This window comes from Mirounga angustirostris, unplaced genomic scaffold (assembly GCF_029215605.1).
Source record: "Mirounga angustirostris isolate CCGP_5_RB_7025 unplaced genomic scaffold, mMirAng1.0.hap1 SCAF_6, whole genome shotgun sequence".
NCBI classification, from domain to species: Eukaryota; Metazoa; Chordata; class Mammalia; order Carnivora; family Phocidae; genus Mirounga; species Mirounga angustirostris.
In genome coordinates this window covers 140,779,496-140,800,762 of record NW_026991714.1, presented here as the reverse complement: position 1 = coordinate 140,800,762, position 21,267 = coordinate 140,779,496, and the positions used below count along the sequence as shown (strand labels likewise).

The window sequence follows — 21,267 nt, the reverse complement described above, 5'->3', positions numbered from 1 at the left end:
AGGCTGGCCAGGGGGCGTGGGAGGCCACGTGTGGGCAGAAGGCCAGGCCGGAAGGGCTGAGTTCCACACAGGCCCCCACTGCTCTGCCTGGGTGGCACCGAGAACCCCAGGACCTGGGCACAGACTCTGCCTGCTCAGCGGCCTCGGAAGAAGACCATACAGGCCCGTATCTGGCTTGGGAGGGAAAGCAGGAGACCTGGGCCTGGTTCAACCACCTGGCCTTAACCTAGTGTGAGTTCAGGTGGCTTGATCCTTCTGGGCAGCCCCTTGGATTACGGCACCTGCAGAACTTTCCAGGTAGGAGCTGGGTCCAGGCCCTTCGACTCACTTACCATTTCCTCCCAGGGAGAAGGATAACTTGGGGAAAATATTTGCATTTGACAGAATATTCCAGTTTTCTTAATTTTAAAGTGCTCTTTAAAGTAAAAATGAGATGAAAAAAATGCCTACACTTGGCAAACAATTTGGATGATTTACAGAGAAAGACAAAGGGCCATTAAACACGGAAAAGATGTTCACCCTCATAGTAAAACAAACACAAATTACAATTTAGGGAACAACACTTTAACCTACCAAATTAAAAAATGATTAGACAATTCACTGTGCTGGAAAAGGTGCGAAGCCCCCTTCTGTTAGAAGGAGCCGAATGAGGGGCGCCTGGGTGGCTCAGTCGTTGAGCGTCTGCCTTCGGCTCAGGTCATGATCCCAGGGTCCTGGGATCGAGCCCCACATTGGGCTCCCTGCTCGGTGGGAAGCCTGCTTCTCCCTCTCCCACTCTCCCTACTTGTGTTCCCTCTCTCGCTGTGTCTCTCTCTGTCAAATAAATAAATAAATAAAATCTTTAAAAAAAAAAAAAAAAAGAAGGAGCCGAATGAAATTACCAGTATTTGGCTTCTTGGCCTATAAGGCTGGCAATTTGGCATGGGCCGGCCACGCCATGAGGTTGGTTGGAGTGTGGGTTGGTATATTGGCTACAGAAGGCAATCTGGCAATCCTGACCAAAGGAAATCTATCTGAAACATTTATTGGACAAATTTTTACAATGTAAAACAGTCATAAAGGAGAGTGGTTGCGTGAATATTCATAATGGGAAATTTTGGAAAACACTTCTATGTCCATTAGCAGAGACAACCACACCACAAACACTCCTCAGTGGAATCTATGAAGCTGTAGGAAGGATGAAGAGGCTCTTTTCTGTACCATTAGAGAATAATATCCAATTTATTGATAGTGCAAAAAGCAAAGTGAGGATGGTACCTATTGCTACCATTTGTCTGAAATAAAAACGGTGGGGCTGGGGCTGGCTGTGTGAGACGGCCACCCATGAGTGTACAAGTTGAATATTTCTGGGAAAAAAACCCCAAACAAACAACTCTGGTTGTCTCTGGGAAGAGGAACCAGAGACTTGGAGGGTGAGGGTGGACAGAGACATACCTTGTGTAAGAATATTCTTCTGGATCTTTTGCATTTTGCACCACGTGCATGTATTAATTTTTTTAAGCCCCTCTTCCTTCATGCCACGGACAGGCTTTAATCTAAATAATGACTGATCTGAGTCCTGCTAGAGGCTGTTCTTGCATGGGGTCCACTTCTTCCCCTAGCATGTTAAAAGCTGGGTGGGCAACACGTGGGAGCAATGATGACTTTATCAAATATGAGAGAAATTCGTTGCCTAAGGAAATAAAATACATTTGAACAGGCCCCACAATGTGCCCTGAAAGAGAGAGATGGTGGCAGGGGAGAGCCGGTGGGAGCTTTCAGGCATTACCTCTGATTAAACTTGGCTCCAGTCCCACAAATCATTTCTGAAATGTGACCCCAGAACACAGAGAATGCCAAATTGAACACCTCAACGTCAAACCGAGGGCATTAAAAAATTTATTACAGCAAAGATACAAGAGAGATGACCACGTTTTTAACAAGGGTAAAGAGATTGTAAAACATCTTCTTGGACCACGTCACTGCTACAAAAATTAGACCTGTGGAAGAAAGCATTTTCAGCATGAGACTCATTTGCTTATGGAAATGGGACCTCAGATGAGCAAACAGCAGTTAGCCAGCCCCCTGGAATTCAGATCTCTTTGACCGAAAGGCTCTGCTACACCAAGCAGAGTCCAGGTGATTCTTACTAAGCAAAACCACTCAAACAACATCCTCCTCTCCTGTAGCTTCTTAATGAGCTGGGAGTGAATCAGCTGTGTTAGACCAAGGATTTTTTTTTTTTCTTTCTTTTTTTCCCAAAATAAGAGTCTCTGATGGGCCTGCAGCTGTGGGCCTGGCAATGCGTTCCCAGGGGCACCCTAGCCTGCTCAGAGGGGACTTTCCCTATTGAGTCAAGATCATGAATGTTCTTCATACACTACTTCTGGGAACATAAAATGTGGCAGCCACTCTGGAAAAACAGGCTGGCAGTTCTTCTAAAAGTGAAACCTAAAGTTCTCCTACGACCCAGCCATTCTGCTCCTATATACCCAAGAGAAATGAAAACGTATGTCCACATGAAAACTTGGATACAAGCAACAGTATTCATAAAAGCCCCAAGGTGGAAACAACCCAAATGTCTGCCAACTGATGAATGGATAACTAAAATGTGGTCTATCTGTATGATCTTATTTGGCAATAAAAAGGAATGAGTAAGAAGGAATGATATAGGCTACCACATGGAGGAGCCTTGCAGACATTGTGCTATGAAAAAAGCCAGGCACAGAGGACTAGATATTATCTGGCTCCATGTGTATGGAATGTCCAGAGCAGGAAAATCTACAGAGACAGAAAATAGACTCGTGGTTGCCTAGGGCTGGGCAAAGGGATAGGGAGATGAGCGGGTGATGGCTAATGGGTGTGGGGTTTCCTTTTGGGGTAAGGAAATGTTCTAAAATTGCAGAAATGATTGTAAACTCAGTGAATATATTAGAAGTCACTGAATTACATACTTTACATGGGTGAATTGTATGGTATGGGAATGATCTCTCAATAAAGATGCTAAAAAACAAACAAAAAAAAGACTGGGAAGTGTTGTCACTCCTGAGGCGTGAAGCCTGGTTGGGTGGGGCAGGTACCCAGACATGAGATGCAGGGCACCCCTGGCCTCTTCCAGCCCTGGTGGTATCTCTGGCTAGGGGAGGATGGTTGACCACCCAGCCCTCCCTCAGGGCTCAGCTTCAGAATGTAGCTCCTTGATGAGGGATCCCTTATGTGAGGGGATGACTTTGGTACTTGCAAAATATTGTGTGTGGGCCCTACTGTACTTGAAAACAATGACTCCACCCAACCCCTACCTCATGACTCTGAAATCCAGACAGTTTCACAATTCATCCCACCACCAGGCCTGCCAGATCCTCAGCTCCACGTCTGGCTGTGTGAGCAGGACAGGCCCCATGGCAGGAGGACCAGACTGGCTGTCAGAGGACCTGGGGCCCAAGTCTGGGCTACGCTTTATGCTTCTGCTCTGCTCTTGAGTATACAAAGGAAGGACACAGCCAGAGTGACATCTGATCCTTCCAACAACATGCGGAGGAATTGGGAATAGTATGGTTGACAGCCAGCACAGTTAAATGATGCTGCTGAGCAAGGTCTTGATGTGTGTTTTCAAACACATTTTGAGGTTTAGTATTCTTCTCTCTAGCTTCCCTCTGTGATCTTAAACAAGTTGCCCGACTCGCCATATCTCACTTTCCTCATCTTAAAATGAGAGCAGTTGAGGGGGTTATCTAGGTTTCCTTCAGACCCTAACAGCCTGTTATTTATGAGGATCTTCTTTGAAGGTGGCCTTCTTATTTTAAATACAGTTATATCCTCTCCCAGCCCCAACCAAGTAAGATTCTGTTCCCTTGAATGAGAAGAGAATGCCCCTGTGAGTGAGATCTCAACCCAGTTTCTATCCTTTTCATGCCATAGTCTCCAAACAAACCAGTTTACATTAATAACTGCACCCCAACTGGAATTAACTTAGCGATTTCCTTCAAGTTCTGCCTAGGTGTTTTCCTTAGTGTTTGAGATAAAACAGTCTCATGTTTGCCTGTTTCTCAAATAACTGATGCCTTGCTCCTGCCAAGTTGAATCTGGCGTAAGGAAAATGATATTTGATTTTTCAAAGTAAATCAGATGGACAGATGGGGAGTTGAGATGAATAGATGAGTAGATAATGTCTGGATGACCAGAAGACTGGATAGATGGCTGATGGATAAATGGATAGGTGAGTAGGTTAAGTGGATGGACAGAAAGGGATGGATGAATGGACGGGTAAATAGTTACATAGATGGGTAAGTGGATGACTGGATGGATGGATGGATGTATAGATAGCTTGATAGGTAAGTATAGATACTAAGATGTAGGTGGAATAAGAGATACGCACTCAGTCCCATTTTCACCGCTTTGCACTGTGATTTGCGAAGCCCCCAGCTTGGGCCGGAAAAGATTTATCACATGGTTGTTCCAGAGGAACTTAACCTTCTGGATTTTTCCAACATTGAGGTCCATGTCAATGTCACGCATATGACTTGCATGTGGTTTGAGGGATCCTCTGAAAACACAGACATAGAATGTTATATCAGCTGGATATATGAATACAAAGCATGATAGCAATCGAATGTTTCCCTAAACAATGCCGTTGTAGGTTTTCTGCAAATACCTTGAACGACTTCATGTTCATCCAGGGGCTGCTAAAACACAAATGTATTTGTGAAGCACACATCTGCCAAAAAATATAGGACTCTAGATTTCTACTGTCTTAATTTGTCCTTAGGGGAAATCAAATATTTGGGGAGGCATATTAACCCTATAATTACGCTACAAGACTAACTAATGCAATGTCTTATCTTTATTTTTTTATTTTTTTAAGATTATATTTATTTATTTGATAGAGAGAGACACAGCGAGAGAGGGAACACAAGCAGGGGGAGTGGGAGAGGGAGAAGCAGGCCTCTCGCGGAGCAGGGAGCCCGATGCGGGACTCAACTCCAGGACCCTGGGATCATGACCTGAGCCGAAGGCAGACGCTTAACTACTGAGCCACCCAGGCGCCCCGCAATGTCTTATGTTTAAAGATGCATGTGGCTCAGCAGAGGTCTTCTGTTAGGATTTCATATGGGGCACAGAAAGTTGTCAAAGAGCTTTAACTTGAAAAGCACTATGTAAAAGTACAAAAAACAGAATATAATTTTACAGCACAGTTACAGTTCATCCAACACATATTTACCAAGCACCTCATCTGCCCAGCAAAAGCTAGGTGCTGAGGCTACCACCACAGCAACAAGAAGCTAGGGATGCCTGTTTTGGGGGGTGGAGAGGGCACGTGTTGGGGGAATTGCCACATAAACGTGCGTCACCGAAGGAGAAGTCGATATCAATAAAACCGAAGTCAGAATTGGACATTCCAAAAGAAGTTAGCACGTATTTGATTTTAAATAGTGAATTCCCCCTCTGGGCCTCACTCTTCTCATCTGTAAAATGGGATGACTGGATCAGACGCTAAGATTTTCCTCCAGCTCTGACATTCTAGGATTCAATGGTTCTCTATAGAGTAGATGGTCAGATTTATAAATCATTTTATACCCAATCTCTTATGAATACTCTGTGATGAAAAGTCTGACCATTTCACTTTACCATCAAACTTACTTGAAAATTTCATATTGTTTTGAGTTTCCGTTACTTCCATACAAAGCAATCCTGAAGTACCCACTCGTTTTCTTTTTTCCAGCCAGTGTGACCGATACCCTGTATCTCCAACCTGTCCAAAGACATATAATCAGTTCAATGAACTAATCTTGTTGAAACAAAAAAAATCATCCCATGGAAGGATTCTTGCTCCTAGCTTGGAATCCCCAGCCTGAAATGTCAGTGGTGCCAAGATAGAGAAACCCTAATCTAGAGCTTTCTCTGAGCATTCACACACACACAGATAAGTTTATAAAAGAATACCCAGGCTTTTTTCCCCTTCCACAAATAGGATGCACCATTATTCTCTATTGTCTCCACCCATCCTCATCCCAGACTGATTTACCACCCTTCTCTCTCCTACCCCGTGTTCTGGAAGGCCACCCCCACCAGGGATCTTGCCACTGGTGTTCAGTTGAGTTCAGCTGGTAAGAGATGTGTGCAGGAAATCAGAAGACAGGAGGAAAGAGGGGGACCCATCTCTCATGCTCCCCTGCTGTCTCCTGGCTCTAGTACCGGATGTCTGGCAGTAACTCCCCCCTCTATGATAACGTGTCATTCCAGGAGCCCCACAGCCACCAGATTCTGGGTGCCTCAGCGTCCCTTGTTTGTTCCTTTAACCTTGCCCACACCTCTCAAAGTAGACCCTTCAATAAAGTCTCTTCATTTGAGCCTCTTCGATGAGTTTTCTCTCCTGTTGGGACCCTGACTGATACATGTTGTGGGATACATGGTTTTTTGGTCATTTGCCTTTTCACTTACTATAGAGGATTTTTCTCTTCAGTACATAGAACTATCTCCTTGCTTTTAATGGTTAATACAGGATTGGTTGTTTACCAGTTGGTGGGCATCTAGGTTTCTCCTCACTAAACTTTTGGTATTAAAAACAGTGCTCCAGGGCGCCTGGGTGGCTCAGTCGGTTAAGTGACTGCCTTCGGCTCAGGTCATGATCCTGGAGTCCCGGGATCGAGTCCCGCATTGGGCTCCCTGCTCGGCAGGGAGTCTGCTTCTCCCTCTGACCCTTCCCCCTCTCATGTGCTCTCTCTCTCTCATTCTCTCTCTCAAATAAATAAATAAAATCTTAACAAACAAAACAAAACAAAAAAAACAGTGCTGCAGTGAACATCCTTGAGCGCACCTTCTTATGCAAGCATTGCCCTAAGGTACGTCTGATAGGTGGAATGACTGGGTTGAAGAAATATGCACATGAGACATTATAGATACTGCCAAACTGCTATCTTCCATCCTAACTATTGTAAGGATTACATGACAAGTGTTTTGTAAAGTGCTATACGTACATATTTTTAAATTTATCACTCCCTTGGAAAATAACACTCTTCTATTTAGCCACCATGTATTATTACTTATGACAAATGAATCTTGATGATTTTACTATCTTGTACGTTTTTGGTGAGAAGCTGGGCAAAACAACAACACAAACACTATGTGTGTGTGTGTTTGTGCGTGTGCATGTGCACGTGCATATATGCGTGATTGTGTAGGGAGACTACATTATCTGTATGGCAGATAATCACAGGCATGACCTCTTGACTTACAGTGGCTTTGCCCACATGACCCTCTTCTTCTGTTAATGGATTCACCCTTTCTGGTACCAGGGTGGGTGAAAATGTGACCAGCCTGTGCCAATCACTGCACTTCATTCCGTTGATCAGGATTATTGGTTAAATAATGACCTTCTATTACAGCTAAGCCGGTTGGAGTTGAGTTTCTGTCAGTTGCTAGCAGGGGTCCTGACTAATTAGGCTGATACACCTTCCAAATTATTTGCAAGAGTTTTTAAATGAGTAAAATGGAAACTTACGAGTAAAGTTACCACTGTCTCCTGTGTTCAGGAAAAAGGTTTGTCCCACAGCACTGGTTTTCCCCAGAAATTGGTCAGAGTAGTGCCCCATTTGGGGGCATCCTTCAGCTGGACAAGGGAAACAGCTATTCTGGTAAAAGAAAACATAATTTGCTTGTTAGTGACTGACAAACTGCTTGTTTGACCGACTCACTCAGTCACTCGTGGAATCACTCATCTTCCCATCCATCTTCCTATTTATCTACCCATGCACCCATCTATCCCCCATCCATCCTCTCATCTACCTGCCCATTGAACCGTCCATCCATCCTTCCACCCCTTCACTGACATGCATGCATTCATCTACCCATACATCCATGCATTCATCCTCAGAATCATGCACAGAACTGTATGAAGCCCTGCTATGTACCCAAAGAAGTACCCAGAAAACTTGGAGTATAGTTGCGTAGACAAGTCATATCCAGGAAGCAATAATATTAAAATATGGAAGGGAAATGCAAGACATCTTCCAGGAGGAATAAATGGGACAAATAAGTTACTTCAAAAGAGCAGAGGAAGAGAAGGTCTATGACCATCTTCACTTTAATGTGAATTATATAATTGATCCCTGTGTGATGTTTCCCAAATGGTAGCTCATTAGTTGGGGATGGAGGAGGTGGTTTGCTCTGTTCAGATCAGACTAACATTTTATAGTACAGTGTCACTGGTCTTCTGTTCTTTGCTCTCACCAAATCCATCTTCCATGATATGCAGAGCTATTTTGCGATTTGGAAAGCACAAGACACGTGCTGGAGGCTGGGTATATTATTATCCATGCCCCAGCAATAACCAGCATGGCCAAGGCTGCACAACGAATACTCACAGACCCTGGGGATTGAACATGATGCCCTTCTGATCTTAGTTCAACCCAAGAACGTTAAGGTCGAAATCAATTTTGAAAGGAAAACGTGTGAGTATAAATATATTTTTGTTTTTACTTTTGAGAAAAAAATATTTTGAAGCCTTAAACGTTTGCAACTCCAAAGTGCTAATTGATTCGGGTAAGAAGCTCAACCCTTCGCACTGGTTTGTTGTTTCAGAACAGTATCACCTCAGAGATCACTTAGGGGAAATGGGACTTCTAGAGTGGAGAAATCTGGCAGATTTTTTTAATCTTAAACAAGTAATCAAACTGCAAGTCATCAAATAATAAGACAAAGTGTCACTAAATGAATGCCAATGTCTCTGGTTGTGATACACTGAGGACTCGATAACACCCGGTGAATCACGAAGAAATAACCAGACAAATTCAGATTGTGGGCTATTCTACGAAACACTTGGTCTGGAATCCTCATAACTGTCAATGTCTTGGAAGACCAATGAAAGATGGAGAGCTGTTCTGGATTAAAGGAGCCTAAAAAGGGGGGTCCTGGGTAGCTTATCAGTTGAGTGTCCGACTCTTGGTTTTAGCTCAGGGCATGATCTCAGGGTCGTGAGATTGAGCCCCACGTCGGACTCCATGCTGGGTGTGGAGCCTGCTTAAGATTCTCTCTCCCTCTATCCCCTCCCTGCCTGCGCATGTGCACTCTCTCTCTCTCAAAAACAAAAAAAGAGAGAGAGAAATTAAAGGAGATTAAAAAAAAATGCAATGCAGGAAAAAGAAGGGAAGAAAGGAAGGGAGAGAGAGAGGCAGAGAAGAGAAGAAAGGGAAGGAGGAAGAGAGAGAGGGCGAATGAAAGAAAGAAAAAGAAAGAGCTCTAGACGACATTGTTTGGATATTTGGAGAAGTTTGAATATGGACTATATATTAGAAAATATTAGTGTATCAATGTTAACTTTCTTAAACATTGTTCTAGAGGAGAATGACCTTGTTCTCAGGAGATGGATGTATTTATGAGTAAAGTCTTGAGTTTGCTTTCACATAATTTAGAAGAAAACTATACATATGCACACATTTGCATGTTAACAATTGGTGCATCCTTCTTTTGGCTCCTGTGTAGATTGGGAATCTTCTAGAACAAAAAGTTGGGATCTAGGGAAAGCCCAGTGGTCAGGTCCCACCCTGCTTCTGGGAGAAGGTCTCCCTGAGGCTCAGCATGGCCGGTCCCTCCTCCCGTTCCTCATGAGGTTACAGATCTGCTCTGTGCCAAGCCACAGGGACAAAACCCCCACTGCCCACAGGGCCACCAGCATCTTCCCCCAGCCCTGGTGTGACCTACCTCCTGAAACTCATTGTAGGAGGCGCACGGGTAGCCCAGGAAGCCGTCGGGGTTGAGGATGCTACTTGAGTAATACTTGTAGCTCCTTAGGTGATTGCAAGCCACAAAGTCTCGGGTCCCTGAGGAAGCAAAGGCCACCGGAGCTCACAGGACGCATTTCACTTTTGAAGGCTGAACCACTCTGACTGATCGAGGAATCCCCTCCAAGATGAGTGTCTGAAATACCTGTGACTGACTTGGACATACGTAGGCGCGAGGAGGAAATCTGGGGCCGGGCATGTAATGTGAAGGAATGGTAGGGGCTGGGGGCCATGCAGGGGGCAGTGAGACATGTATATGCAGAGAGAGAGGGTGGGGTGGGGTGGGGATAGCAATAGCCTTTAAGGGGACCCTACACAGCCCAGCCAGTCATCGCATGGTAAAGGCCCAGATTACTTGTTCTGATTTTTCACGAGTAGCTAGCATCTTGACTTTTCCATGAAAATCTTTCCATGCTCACATGAGAGCAGTATGTTCCAACTTTTAAATAGTCACTGTGAAGGCCAATCACATACTGCTGGGGGTTGCGTTCTGCCTGCAGGCTGGGCCTCAGTTTGCGAGCTGGACACGCCGGACAGGCCTTTTGAGTGAAGCAGGCTTACCCATGTCTTTGGCTCCAGGCTGAGAACTCTTTCTTTCCTACTATTCCAGGCACAAGGTAAAAGCAATGGACAGTGCGATTACTGTGGCCTCTGGCCACTCTGTCACTGCATTTTATTCACCATTTTTTTCTTTAACCCAAAGCCCTCTTGTTTGGAAAATTGTTTTTTCACTTCTCCAGCTACTGGGTACAAAACTTCCTATGAAGTGATCCCCGGCAACAGCAGACGTAGCTGGGGGTCCCTTCGGGGGCGGGGGTCTGGTGGCTTCATTCCCTGCCCAGGGAGAAAGGCACACTGGGAAGCAGAAGTGGGATTAGCTCCCCACAGCTCTGGGCTCTACATGCCCCCCAGCCCAGAAACTTCCTGCAGAAGCTGGTTCCGTGTGCCCCACACCAACGCTCATCTCCAGACAACAGAACTTGTTTCAAACGGAACTGTTTCTTTCATCCGAAACTGCTGCCCTGGGATCCCATCCTACAGGAGCAAGTAACTTGCACTGTCCTCTGCTCAGCCTGGGTAACTAGGAGCTCCACACAGTCCACACACACTCCAGTGTTCATGGGCTTCTTCACTCTAAACGGCCTTTTTAATTAAACCTGGGCTCCCATTATGTGTGGCCTGCTCGGCACTTCCGGGAGGGGGCAGCCCTCCCTGTGACTCTGGTGGGCTCCCAGGGAGCAGAACAGCTGCGTCTTCCCCGGAGTAACCTGGCGCGGAGCCCAGAGGAGGTTAAAGCACCATGTACTGTCAGTGGATATCGCCTGTGGCTTCAGCAACCCTGTTCTTTAACATCAACATATATAAATGTTGATGCTATATAAAATATAAAAATGCCACCGAAGGTCACTGAGCCCCGTGTAACGGACTTGCACGGATGCTTGCTTCGGGCTAGACCCCGGTGCGTCTGGGAGGTCCCCGACACATTCCCTGGCTTCGGGGAACTCCCAGCTCAGACAAATAAATCCTAAAATGAAATGATCACAGACTCAAAGCCTCCACTCTCAGGGAGGACAGTGAAGCCCGGTTTCAGGGCTGGGCGACAAGAGTAGCCGGAGGTCAGAACAAGGGCAGCGAGCCCAGATGATGCTTTAGGTCACCTCCTATTCGGGGCACTGAGCCCACCTTCTCAGATGAACAGAAGTCCACACAAGGCTCATCCCCCAGAGCCCAGGCCTCCTGCTTCCAGCACACTCTCCCCAAACCTGCAGAGCACGTCCCCCTCTTTGTCTTCCTACCAGCTCAGCTCCTTTCTGTACCTAGAACCTGACCAGAGCAAATGGCAAGAAAGTCTAAGCCGCTCAGATCTTTGTTTATACCCAGCGAGCAGTCCTTCAAAGAACAGGCACGGAGGACGGAGGGCCAAAGCCCAAGCTGGGTCTTTGCCAGTGGGCTGGTCCCCTCCTGCCTCAGCATCCTGACAAGTGGACGACGGTGCAGGAAGGGGCACAAGGTCGGGGCTCTGCAGCCAGAAGTTGGGCTTAAATCTAGGGTAGCCTTGGGCAAGTTTTGTAACTGTACTGACCCAGTTTCCTCATCTGTAAAATGGGGCTGATGAGAGTAAAGATCTCATGTCATTGTTGTGGAAATGCCTGGCACAGAGCACGCACCGTTTCTCCCCAAGTGGAACAGCAGCTGTCTTGCTTCTCTAACTTACGTACCTTCCCATAGGCCATTTATGTCAACGATGGTTGAAAGGATATTTTTCTGACATCCAGGCATTTGCTTTCCTCCGTTTGGATAGAAATCCAGATGGCCCACCTTTTGGCTCATTCCAAAACCTGAAATATTGTAAGCAGAGGGGAGCAGGGAGGTGAGTGGTCCCAATGGTAGGCTGTGGTCACAGACAGCGTTCAGCTCCTTCCAGCCACAGCGAGAACCTTCTTGGCAAATTCTCTCCTCGGCCTAGCCACCCTGTCTGTGGCTCTGCAGAAAGTGCTCAGAAATGGGCACTTGGCCAGACTTCAAGAAGGGAAGAGAGCACACAGGAAGAGAGATGAGGGGGAAGGTGGGCTCTGGGCGAGCATGCACACAGGTGTATTGTATGTATATGTGTGTCTGTCCGTCTGTCTGTCTTGGGGAGACCCTGAGCGGTACCGTCATGCCCTGACACCACTATGTACCAGCAGATACATATCAGGACTAGTGCAATTTTTATTACCGTATTCATTTAAAAATTTTTACTTCTATGTTATATTGTTATGCTGAGACACATTCCATTATGTTGCTATACTGAGAGCCCAGCACAATGGTAGGAGTTTTGGTTTTTGAAGCATATAGACCTGTGATCACAACCTGGTTCTACCTATAGGCTCTGTCCATGTTGGGCAATTACTTGGCCTTGACCTTGTGGAGCCTCCTTCCCTCTGGCAGTGAAATCGCAATAATAATACCCACTTTTTAGGGTTGTTACGATTAATGAGCTGACGTATACAAAATGTTCAAAGCAGCGCATGGTAAACACTCAATAAATGATATAATTTTCATTAAAAACATGCTTTCACTGGCACGTTTTGTGAGTGGTTGTATAAGAATATAATGAAAAAAGAACATTGACTTTAGAAGAACTAGATAAAAGGATATATTTCATCTCCAACAAAACAAACTGTTAGTAACCATAGCTTTGACAAAAGAAGTAAAAAAAAAAAATTTCAAAAATTAACTTTTGCATTTTGCCGGTACAAGTCAAACATCAATAAGAATTTTAACTGTCCCTCTGGATATTGGCAGATTGAAAGGACTAAAGATTTGAAGACTGATGACAGCCTTTCAGGCTGTAGAAGTGTTTTTGGTTCTACCTGGGCCAGCAGGCAGTTCGATCCCACTGGCACCGTCCTGCCTGTTTGTGGCTGGTGCCTGAGGTAGTCCTGTGGTTAGCCTCGTGGTATGCGTGTGAGGTGCACCTGGACCCACTCGCATCAGTCACACCTGGTCACCAGGAGGTGCAGTGGGGAACCCACCTAGGAAGGGGATGATGGGAGCAGAATCCGTGTGAATCACATCCACAAACATGGCATCAGATGGGTCCAGCCGAACCTCCTCAGACGTGCCCTGGAAGCATGGCTGTGCGGGGTCCAGTCCTGAAATGGGGGAGGTGAGTAGTTAGGCCACACTCTAAGACGAACCAGGCTCTAAACCCTCTACCCACAAAATCCATGGGGATTCCTGGGCCAAGAGTCCCAGACCTCAGCAGCCGTGACTTGGGGAATTGGGTCTGTAGCTCCCGGTCTGCTCAGGAGAGAGAAGTTGAGATAGAAAGGCCAGAAGTGGGGTCACTGACTGTCAACAAACATCCAGAAGTCCCCAGTGCCTGACTCTGAGCAGGATCTAGGGGGCCCCCTTGCCCCCTCATCTCCTTTGTCCTTTTTACCTTCACCTGTTACTATTCGACCACAGCTCTCCAAGACTGCAAGCTCCCTGGCCTTGCCCAGCTCCACTCAGTCTCCTGTCCCCACACTGTCTGTCCCCTCCGGCTGCTTACGCTACCCCCACCCGCTGCTCACTTCCCCACATCCTCCCCTAATAAATCTCTTCTCTCCAAGACCGGGCTCAAACACCACCTCCTCAGGGAAAACTTAGCCTCTCCTTTCTCAGCGCACACCACCAACCTTGTATAGGATTATTTTGTGTTTAATTAATTTGGCTCTGAATTGACTTGCCTACTTAATCGTCTGCCTCCTGGACTAGACTGTGGATCTCCTGAAATGCGCTGTGGCCGCTTCATCTTTGAAGAGAGGCAGAGGGTGGAACCCACCGGCACCCGGGACTCAGGCACCTATATTTAGCCCTGGTTTTCTGCTCAAGGTCAAACACCTGTCCGCTCTGAGCTTCAGTTTCCTTGTCCGGATGGTGGGAATAACAACCACTCTCTTACAGGGTTATTGTGAAACCCCCATGAAAAGGTGGAAGAGAAAGGACTTTGCAAACTGAAAACCTCTACAGAAACATGAACTACGATCCCCTTATCCCTCCCCCGACACCAGCACAGCACCCCGAGCAAAGGAGACATTCATTACATTGTGAATTGAACTGTTTGCCAAAGCCACATGCTGATTTGCCGGCACAAAATAAGTAGTTGTCCGTGTCTGTCTTATATGCGTTCATTTCTGCCAAGTGACTCATTCATTTATTCAGTATTTACTGAGCACCTCCGATGTGGCAGGTTTCAGGTGGCCACTTCTCATTCTCTGCCTGTGCATGGCACAGCACACGTATTTGTGGAACGGATGAATTAATTTTAAAAAATCAGTTTTATTATTATTATTATATTACTCCTGCAATAATAACCCTGAAGTCAGGTGCTTAATATTCTAGTTATAGTTTTCTTTTTAAAAAATAAATGTATTTTTATTTACAATCAGGTATTTTCTAATACACATGAAAACACGGACAGTTACCTTCTGATTCCAGGGGGGGCACCACCTACCCCCCACTCCCGCTGGCGGGGGAGGGGTGCGCGCGGCCGGGGCCCCTGCGCGGGCCGCGCTCCCGTCTCGCCCCGGCCGCGCGCACCCGGTCGGGGCCGCGCGCTGCGCACCTGTGATCCTGCCCGCGTGGCCGCCCAGCCTCCTGCCCGCCTCGGCCGCCGCGTGCGCGCCCAGGCTGTGGCCGATGAGGTGCACGTCCTCCGGGCTGTAGCCCAGCACGGTCTGCGGACGGATGGCGCGTCAGGTCCCGCCGGCGGGGCTGTGGGGGGCAGGGGATGCGCGCGGGCGCGGGGCTCGGGATGGGGACGGGACTCGGGCTGGAAACTCGCGAGGAGCCCCGCCCCCGATCTCCCCCCCCCCCGCCCCGATCTCCCCTCCCCCCGACCCCCCGGATCAGGACACCGCCTGCGACCGCGCGACCCGGCCCGGCAGTCTGCGTGGCCCGCGGGCCGGCTTGTGCGCGGGGCGACAGTGCTGACCAGCGGCCACCGAGTCAACTGCAGGCTTCCCGGGCGGGGACCGCCGTGCGCTGCCTGCTGCCACCCGCACCCCGCCGCGGGGCCACCTCCCCGATCCCTGGGAGAGCGTGGGTAGTGGGCCTGGCTCTGGGATTCTCCAGAATAGACCTTCCAGAAGGCTGTAAGGGGCCTTCCGTCCTGGGCTGTCTGAGAATGAAGACTCATCTGGCCTGAGAGTAGCTGGCAGCCCAGCGTGCTCTGGAGTCCCCAGAAGAGCATACAGGGAAGGCTTTCTTTCAGAAGGGGAAACTGAGCCTCAGAGAGGTTAATTTGCCTCGGGTCCCATAAGTAGGAGTCTTCGGGACAATTCAGGAGGGAGGAAAGGTGCAACTTCACCTTAGAAAAGGCCCTCCTTGGGCTTCCAGGCCTGGCCCCAGCCCGGGGCTGGGGGGCGGAGGGGGGGGGTTCCTTAGGGTGTGTCTTAGGTCCGACGAAGGTGGTGTTTGCGTGCCCCCCTCTCTCCTCCCTGCCCGCCACCCACAGGATGTGGCCCAGGCAGGGTTTTACCGACAAATTTTGTATGAAGAAAGCTATCTGTGCTCCCACAACGCGAATGTTGTGGACGGCTTGGGTATATTGTGTCTTGGCCCCGCGTTTCCAGTCCACACAGATGCAGTTCACCTTCTCCACTTTAAACATTTTCTGGGGAAGACAAGCAAGAGGGAGAAACCAATTTATCAACAGCCACAGGTTGTACACTCCAGAGATAGGCATTCACACCCGTCAAGCTCCTAGTTGTGCCAGAGCCTGATTCCTTGCACTTGTCCACACTTCTGCCACATCACTATCACTGGGTATGCTTATCCTCACTTAACAGATGCGGAAACTGAGGCCCGGAATGGATTAAATGATTTGTCTAAGGTCTCATGGATACTTAGTGACACACCCAGATCAAAAAGATCTCTTACTAGAACAGGGGTTAGCAGACTTATCAAGGTAGGGCCAAATCCACCTGCTTTTATAGATAAAGTTTTCTTGGAAAAAGCCCCACCCATTTGTTTACTTACTGTTTATCTCTGCTTCTGAGCTAAAACAGAGTTGAGTTGAAACCATATGACCCATATGACCCAAATTGAACACAGATGCTAAAGTATCTGCCACCTGGTTCCCTACAGGAAAAGTTTGTGGACCTCTACACTAGATAGTTGAAGCCCGGGGTAGTGCTGCTTTTATGTTCCCAACAATACTCTAGGTGTTCTAGCCTGACCCTAGCTCCTCATTTGGATAGTGCAGATACAGAACATTCCCATCAGCACAGAAATGGTCTATTGGATAGCAAAGCTCTAGAAGGTAAACTTAAGTGCTTTCCTGTCACCCAAGGGTTTTACATAAAGCATCAAAGAAAAATGTCAGGAAATGTGCTGTAGTCTCCACCTCTGGAATTTTCTGATTGCACTCTGGTTCTTTTCGGCCTCAAGAGGAGCTGGTTGGCCAGAAGTTGTTGGGTTGGGAGAACTTGACAATGGATACCCTGGGAATCCAGGCTTTCCTTGGTGGTTTTGCAAAGGACAGTTCTTTCCCTGAGTATTTCCTTTCCCAGCCTCAGAGACCCTGGGGCTGCGGGGTTTGAATCTGGGTGCTGGGTGCTGATCTCCATCTGGAGTGGCTAGGTGCGGGGTGGGGGGGATCCCTACCTTGCACATGTCCATCAGCCAGTTCTCTTCCCCCTTGTCTATGAAGCCGTGGATGATGAAGCGCGTCTTGCGGTCTAGTTGGAAGTTGGAAGCCTCGACCGTGGCTAGATCAGTGGCAGTGATCAGCTGGTTTAATTACAAAAAAGTGCTAGGCAAAATGCCTGAAGAAGGATCACAAAGTAAAAACAGCATCATAGCCGCGTCCAAGCAGACTCCCAGTTGGGAGCTGGGAGCAGGGCGTTGGTCCCCTAGAACCCCACAGTGGGTGACCTCAGGGACCTATAGATAGACACCAGCTCTCTGAAACCTCTCAGGGACTGGAGCTGGGAGCTGCTTGGATTCTGAGCATGTCCTTCTTGGTCACTTCTGACCACCAGCAGGAAGCCTGCCCTGCTTCCACCTGGTAGGCTTTCTGGGAACTGAAGGGTGCCCCGAGGGTCCCCACCTTTTGTCTCTTGTGGCTAAGTTTCCCCTCTTCCTATCTGTCTTCTGGCTCCTCAGGAAGGATTCATAGTTCCCCATTTCCATCCCGTTGAGGGGCTTCTCTCCCACCCCTGCCTGGTGCAGGAAGAAGACAGACCCTCCCAGGGAATGCCAGGCCTGGGCTTCTCCATAAATGCTGCTCATACTTTCCCAGGAACAGGCTAAACTGCAGCTGGGAAACTTTTGAAGGTCTGTGCACGGGTGTGCGTGGATGTGTTAGTTTCTGGGTTGGGCGTCCAGAGATTTCATTAAGCTATGCATAGCGGTCTGTGATCCTGAGAGCTAAGTTGGCTCTAGGTCTAACACTGGCGAGGAAGCATCATCTGCAAAGTTCCAAGGCAGTGCATTTTTTTCTTTAGACAACCATGTGAAAGCTCCAGTGTGGGCACCCAAATCCACCCACCGTGCAGTGTTTCCACACCCACTCTTACTTGGAAGTTGTTCGGGTTTTCATTTGTGTACAGGAGAAAGCGGGTGTCAATGTCCTTGGGATCCCAGGGAAATAACTTTAAAGGCCGCTGAAGGGTCCCGCACCATGGCTTTTCATCAGAAAAGCAGCCAAGATGTCCATAACAGATCTCCTTTCCTGGGGCAGGAAGAGCAACGAACAGGGCACTTGTGAGGTTCTGGAAAGGAGCACTGTATTCTCAGCTACACAAGAGGATTCTTCAGGGTGAGCCCAAGCCTGGCTATGGCCAACACTGGTCTTCACCTTTGCCAGCTGTTGTTCCCCAAACTTCCGTGGTGATAGGAATCACCTGGGGGCTGGGAGTGACTATGTGTGTCTACACAATCCCAGGCTCCTCCCTCAGAGATTCTGATTCACCTCACTCCCTAGGATGGGGTGCTGGGAATTGCACATTTAATGATGTTTAACCCTTATCATCTGGCCAGTCGGGGAATCACTGAGAATTCCTGGGACCCTTCTGCCTTAGAACTACTTCTCCCAGGAAACTCCCAGATGGCCTTGGATGTATATTCATCAAGCATCAGGTAATTATCCAAATGTGAAAATCTGTGGCATGGTGCCTCTTGATTCCCCTTGACCTCTCCATTACATCCACCGCCGGCCGTGCACGCAGTAGGCATTTGTGGGTATTTGTCCAATGCACATAACTTCATGTCATCCTTTTACACACACTTTTGCGCCAAATTATTCTCTGCTATTTCAGATTTTCCCTGTTGTTCCTAAAAGGTGAATTTTTTAAAGAACAGGGATGATTTATTGTTGCATCATACTATATGGAGTAGGGGCTCAACCCATGCCCCTGATAAGGCACATAACCATAAATGTCACTCCTTTCTCTGCCTACAACATGCACATTTCCGCAAGAAATTGTCACTGAGGGTGACATAATCAAATCCGGAGGATTGCAGTGGGTCTCTGTCTTAGGCTTCCTCAGCTCCTAAAGCGCTGGTGCTAAATGCTGGCCGTTCATTCAAAAACTGGTGATAGTTAATACTTGTTTACTGTGCACCAGACACCATGCTAGCACTTTACCAGTATTGTCCCACTGAAGACTCAGAACAGCCCCGTGAGGAAGGAGGTTGTATTATTACACCCATTTTACAGATGAGGAAACCGAGGCACAGAGAGACAGAGTAAGCTGCCCCAGGGGACGGCCAGCGGAGGAGCCAGGATTTGAACCTGTGAAGTTTAATTGGGATTACAGCTAGGTGCTGAGGAGAAGCTGGGACAGATCGGGGTCAAACCCCATCTTGAGAGAGAGAGGAAATGTAACAGGGAAGGAGTAACGAAGGAGGGGAATTCACTCTGGGAAGCGGGGGGACTAAAGTAATGCTTGCCTCGGTGGCCAGTGCAGGGACTTGGGGGCCAGGTTAAGACACCTGGGCTGTTGGGGGAGAGTGGGGAAGTGCTGGAGGGCGTCGAGCCGGTGAGTGGTGTGGGGGCCCTGCTTCATGAAGGTGTTCTGCAGAGCCTAGTGTAGGTGACTCTGAGGAGGGAGGCCTGGGAGAGGCGGGGGTGTGGGGTGGGGCAGTGCAGGGGCAGGGAGCCTGGGGAGGTCACAGGTGTCCTAACCCCCGATGACAGTGGAAATTAAGGCAGAGGTGGGGAGATGGGGGTAGGAGGTGACGTCTGAGCCTGGTTTGGGACAAGTGAGTTTGAGGCATGCTGGGAGGTCCTGGAATTCAGGAGGGGGGGGGCAGAGGCTAGGCAAGGAGGAAGCTCGAAAGCAGAGAAAGAAAGGTGGGGTTGCCTGGGAGTGACTTCTGGAGGCTGCCCGAGTCCGGGGCAGGAGGAGGCGGCAGACCAGCAAAGGAGACCAGAGGGCCCAGAGAGGCCTGAGATGCAGCCCCATCCACCCCGGACTGCTGTTGGGAGCCAGCTCTCGCTCCATGGCTGGGATGGGAGGCTCAGAGGGGACCTGGGGACAAGCCAAGGAGACGAGGCGGGGGAGTCTGGGTGCGGAAGAAAGCCTCAGTAAGGACCCGAGGAGACCATGTCTGTTGTTGTGGGAAGCATGCTCCAGCAGGGCTTGGGGGGCCGAGCCAGGCAGTGAGGGGTTCTGCCTGATGGGACGAAGTGAGGCCGGCCTCTGCGGGGGTGGGGGTGATGGGAAGTAAGCAGGCCGGAGGCTCCAGGGACTGTGGTGGTAAGGGAGGTTATTTCTGTTTGAGGATGAGTAGACCTTGGTATCTGTATCTGAATCTGAACAGAGGCCAGAGGAGAGGGACTGATCGGAGCTGGGGAGACAGAGACCATGTGAGGAGAGACAGTGGGGGTCATGGGCGGGAGGGTGGGTTCATTTGGCCGGCCTGTCACACAGTGTCATCTCTGTGACATTAGTCTGCGGGCATGCGCTTGGCCACTCAAGGGACCGAGGGTGTGGGGGGCCTGCCGAAGCCGCCTCCCCCTCCCCCTGCCCCAGCTGCTGTCACCTCTGCCACCTGCCTCACCGTCCCTAGAGCCTTTGCAGGAAGAACAGGACGGAGCAGGATTCCCTGGGATCATCCGTGTCAAGCCCATTGCCACAGAGTCACGCCTCCCTGAAGGATGGCAGTTGCTTTTCTTGAAATAATGATAATGCTGTTATTCGTGGTGGCGGAAGGCCCACCCAGGCAGTGTCACTCTCTCCCCAACAGAAGGGGAACAGCATCCTCACCTCTGACGGTGGCCAGCAGGAGAAGGCCGATGGTCCAGGAAGGCAGCATCTACATGGATAAAAACATAGACACACAGACACCCCTGGGCACAGGTTCGAGGCCGGCAGTAGCCGAGCCCAGACAGGACACACAGTGTGTGGAACCCAAAGCCCAGCACCTGGGCCCCCTGGGGCCTCCCCCTGCCCCCACACACACTGCTCTGAGACCCCCAGTGTCTGGGTCTCCCCGCCGCAGGGCCCTCACCTGCCGCCCCCAGGGCCGCATCCCTCTGGCAGCCCCAGCCCCACCAAGCTGCCCCACGGGGGCCGAGACTTACCGTGCAGCACCAGAAGGGTTGGCTGGGGCTTCTACACCCGCCCTCTCCTTTGGCCTCCCGAGAGGAGAGGAAGGGGAGGCTAGCTAGGGCCGTGCACCTGCGTGCTTCGAACTTCGGTTCTCACAAACACGTATCACATAAACACATCCGCACGTTCCACCAGCTTGGCCGTACGACCGAGATGCTCAAAAGAAGAAAACGAACACAGCTCAGCTCTGGCTTTATTTAGAAACATAGTCTTTATATTAAGACCGTTTCTGAGCTGTATCAGCTGTACTTTGACCTGGAGATAAGAAGGTCCTTCCTTCACTGCTGAGAGGACAGCCAGGTGCCGCCCTGCCATTTTTTTTTTTTAATTGGTGTATAATTTAGATATACCACAGTGCAGAAATCTTAAGTTTAAAGGACAGCGTAATGAGCTTTGACAGATGTGTCCTCCTATGTTAGTGG

At 48.9% G+C, this 21,267-nt stretch overlaps 1 protein-coding gene across 1 annotated transcript; it reads right to left on the bottom strand.

Annotated features, from left to right (window-relative positions):
* Nucleotides 1-338: 338 nt before the first annotated feature.
* Nucleotides 339-20,585, bottom strand: LOC123845563 (pancreatic lipase-related protein 2-like). Its single transcript, XM_045876305.3, has 12 exons — nucleotides 20,501-20,585; nucleotides 17,807-17,961; nucleotides 16,893-17,018; nucleotides 15,766-15,900; nucleotides 14,851-14,962; nucleotides 13,274-13,393; nucleotides 11,975-12,094; nucleotides 9,676-9,794; nucleotides 7,478-7,607; nucleotides 5,617-5,728; nucleotides 4,355-4,522; nucleotides 339-1,979 (listed from the first exon to the last, which is right to left on the bottom strand). The coding sequence occupies exons 1-12, from the start codon at nucleotides 20,547-20,549 to the stop codon at nucleotides 1,916-1,918; spliced, it is 1,410 nt and encodes a 469-aa protein (XP_045732261.1). The 5' UTR covers nucleotides 20,550-20,585; the 3' UTR covers nucleotides 339-1,915.
* Nucleotides 20,586-21,267: the final 682 nt, after the last annotated feature.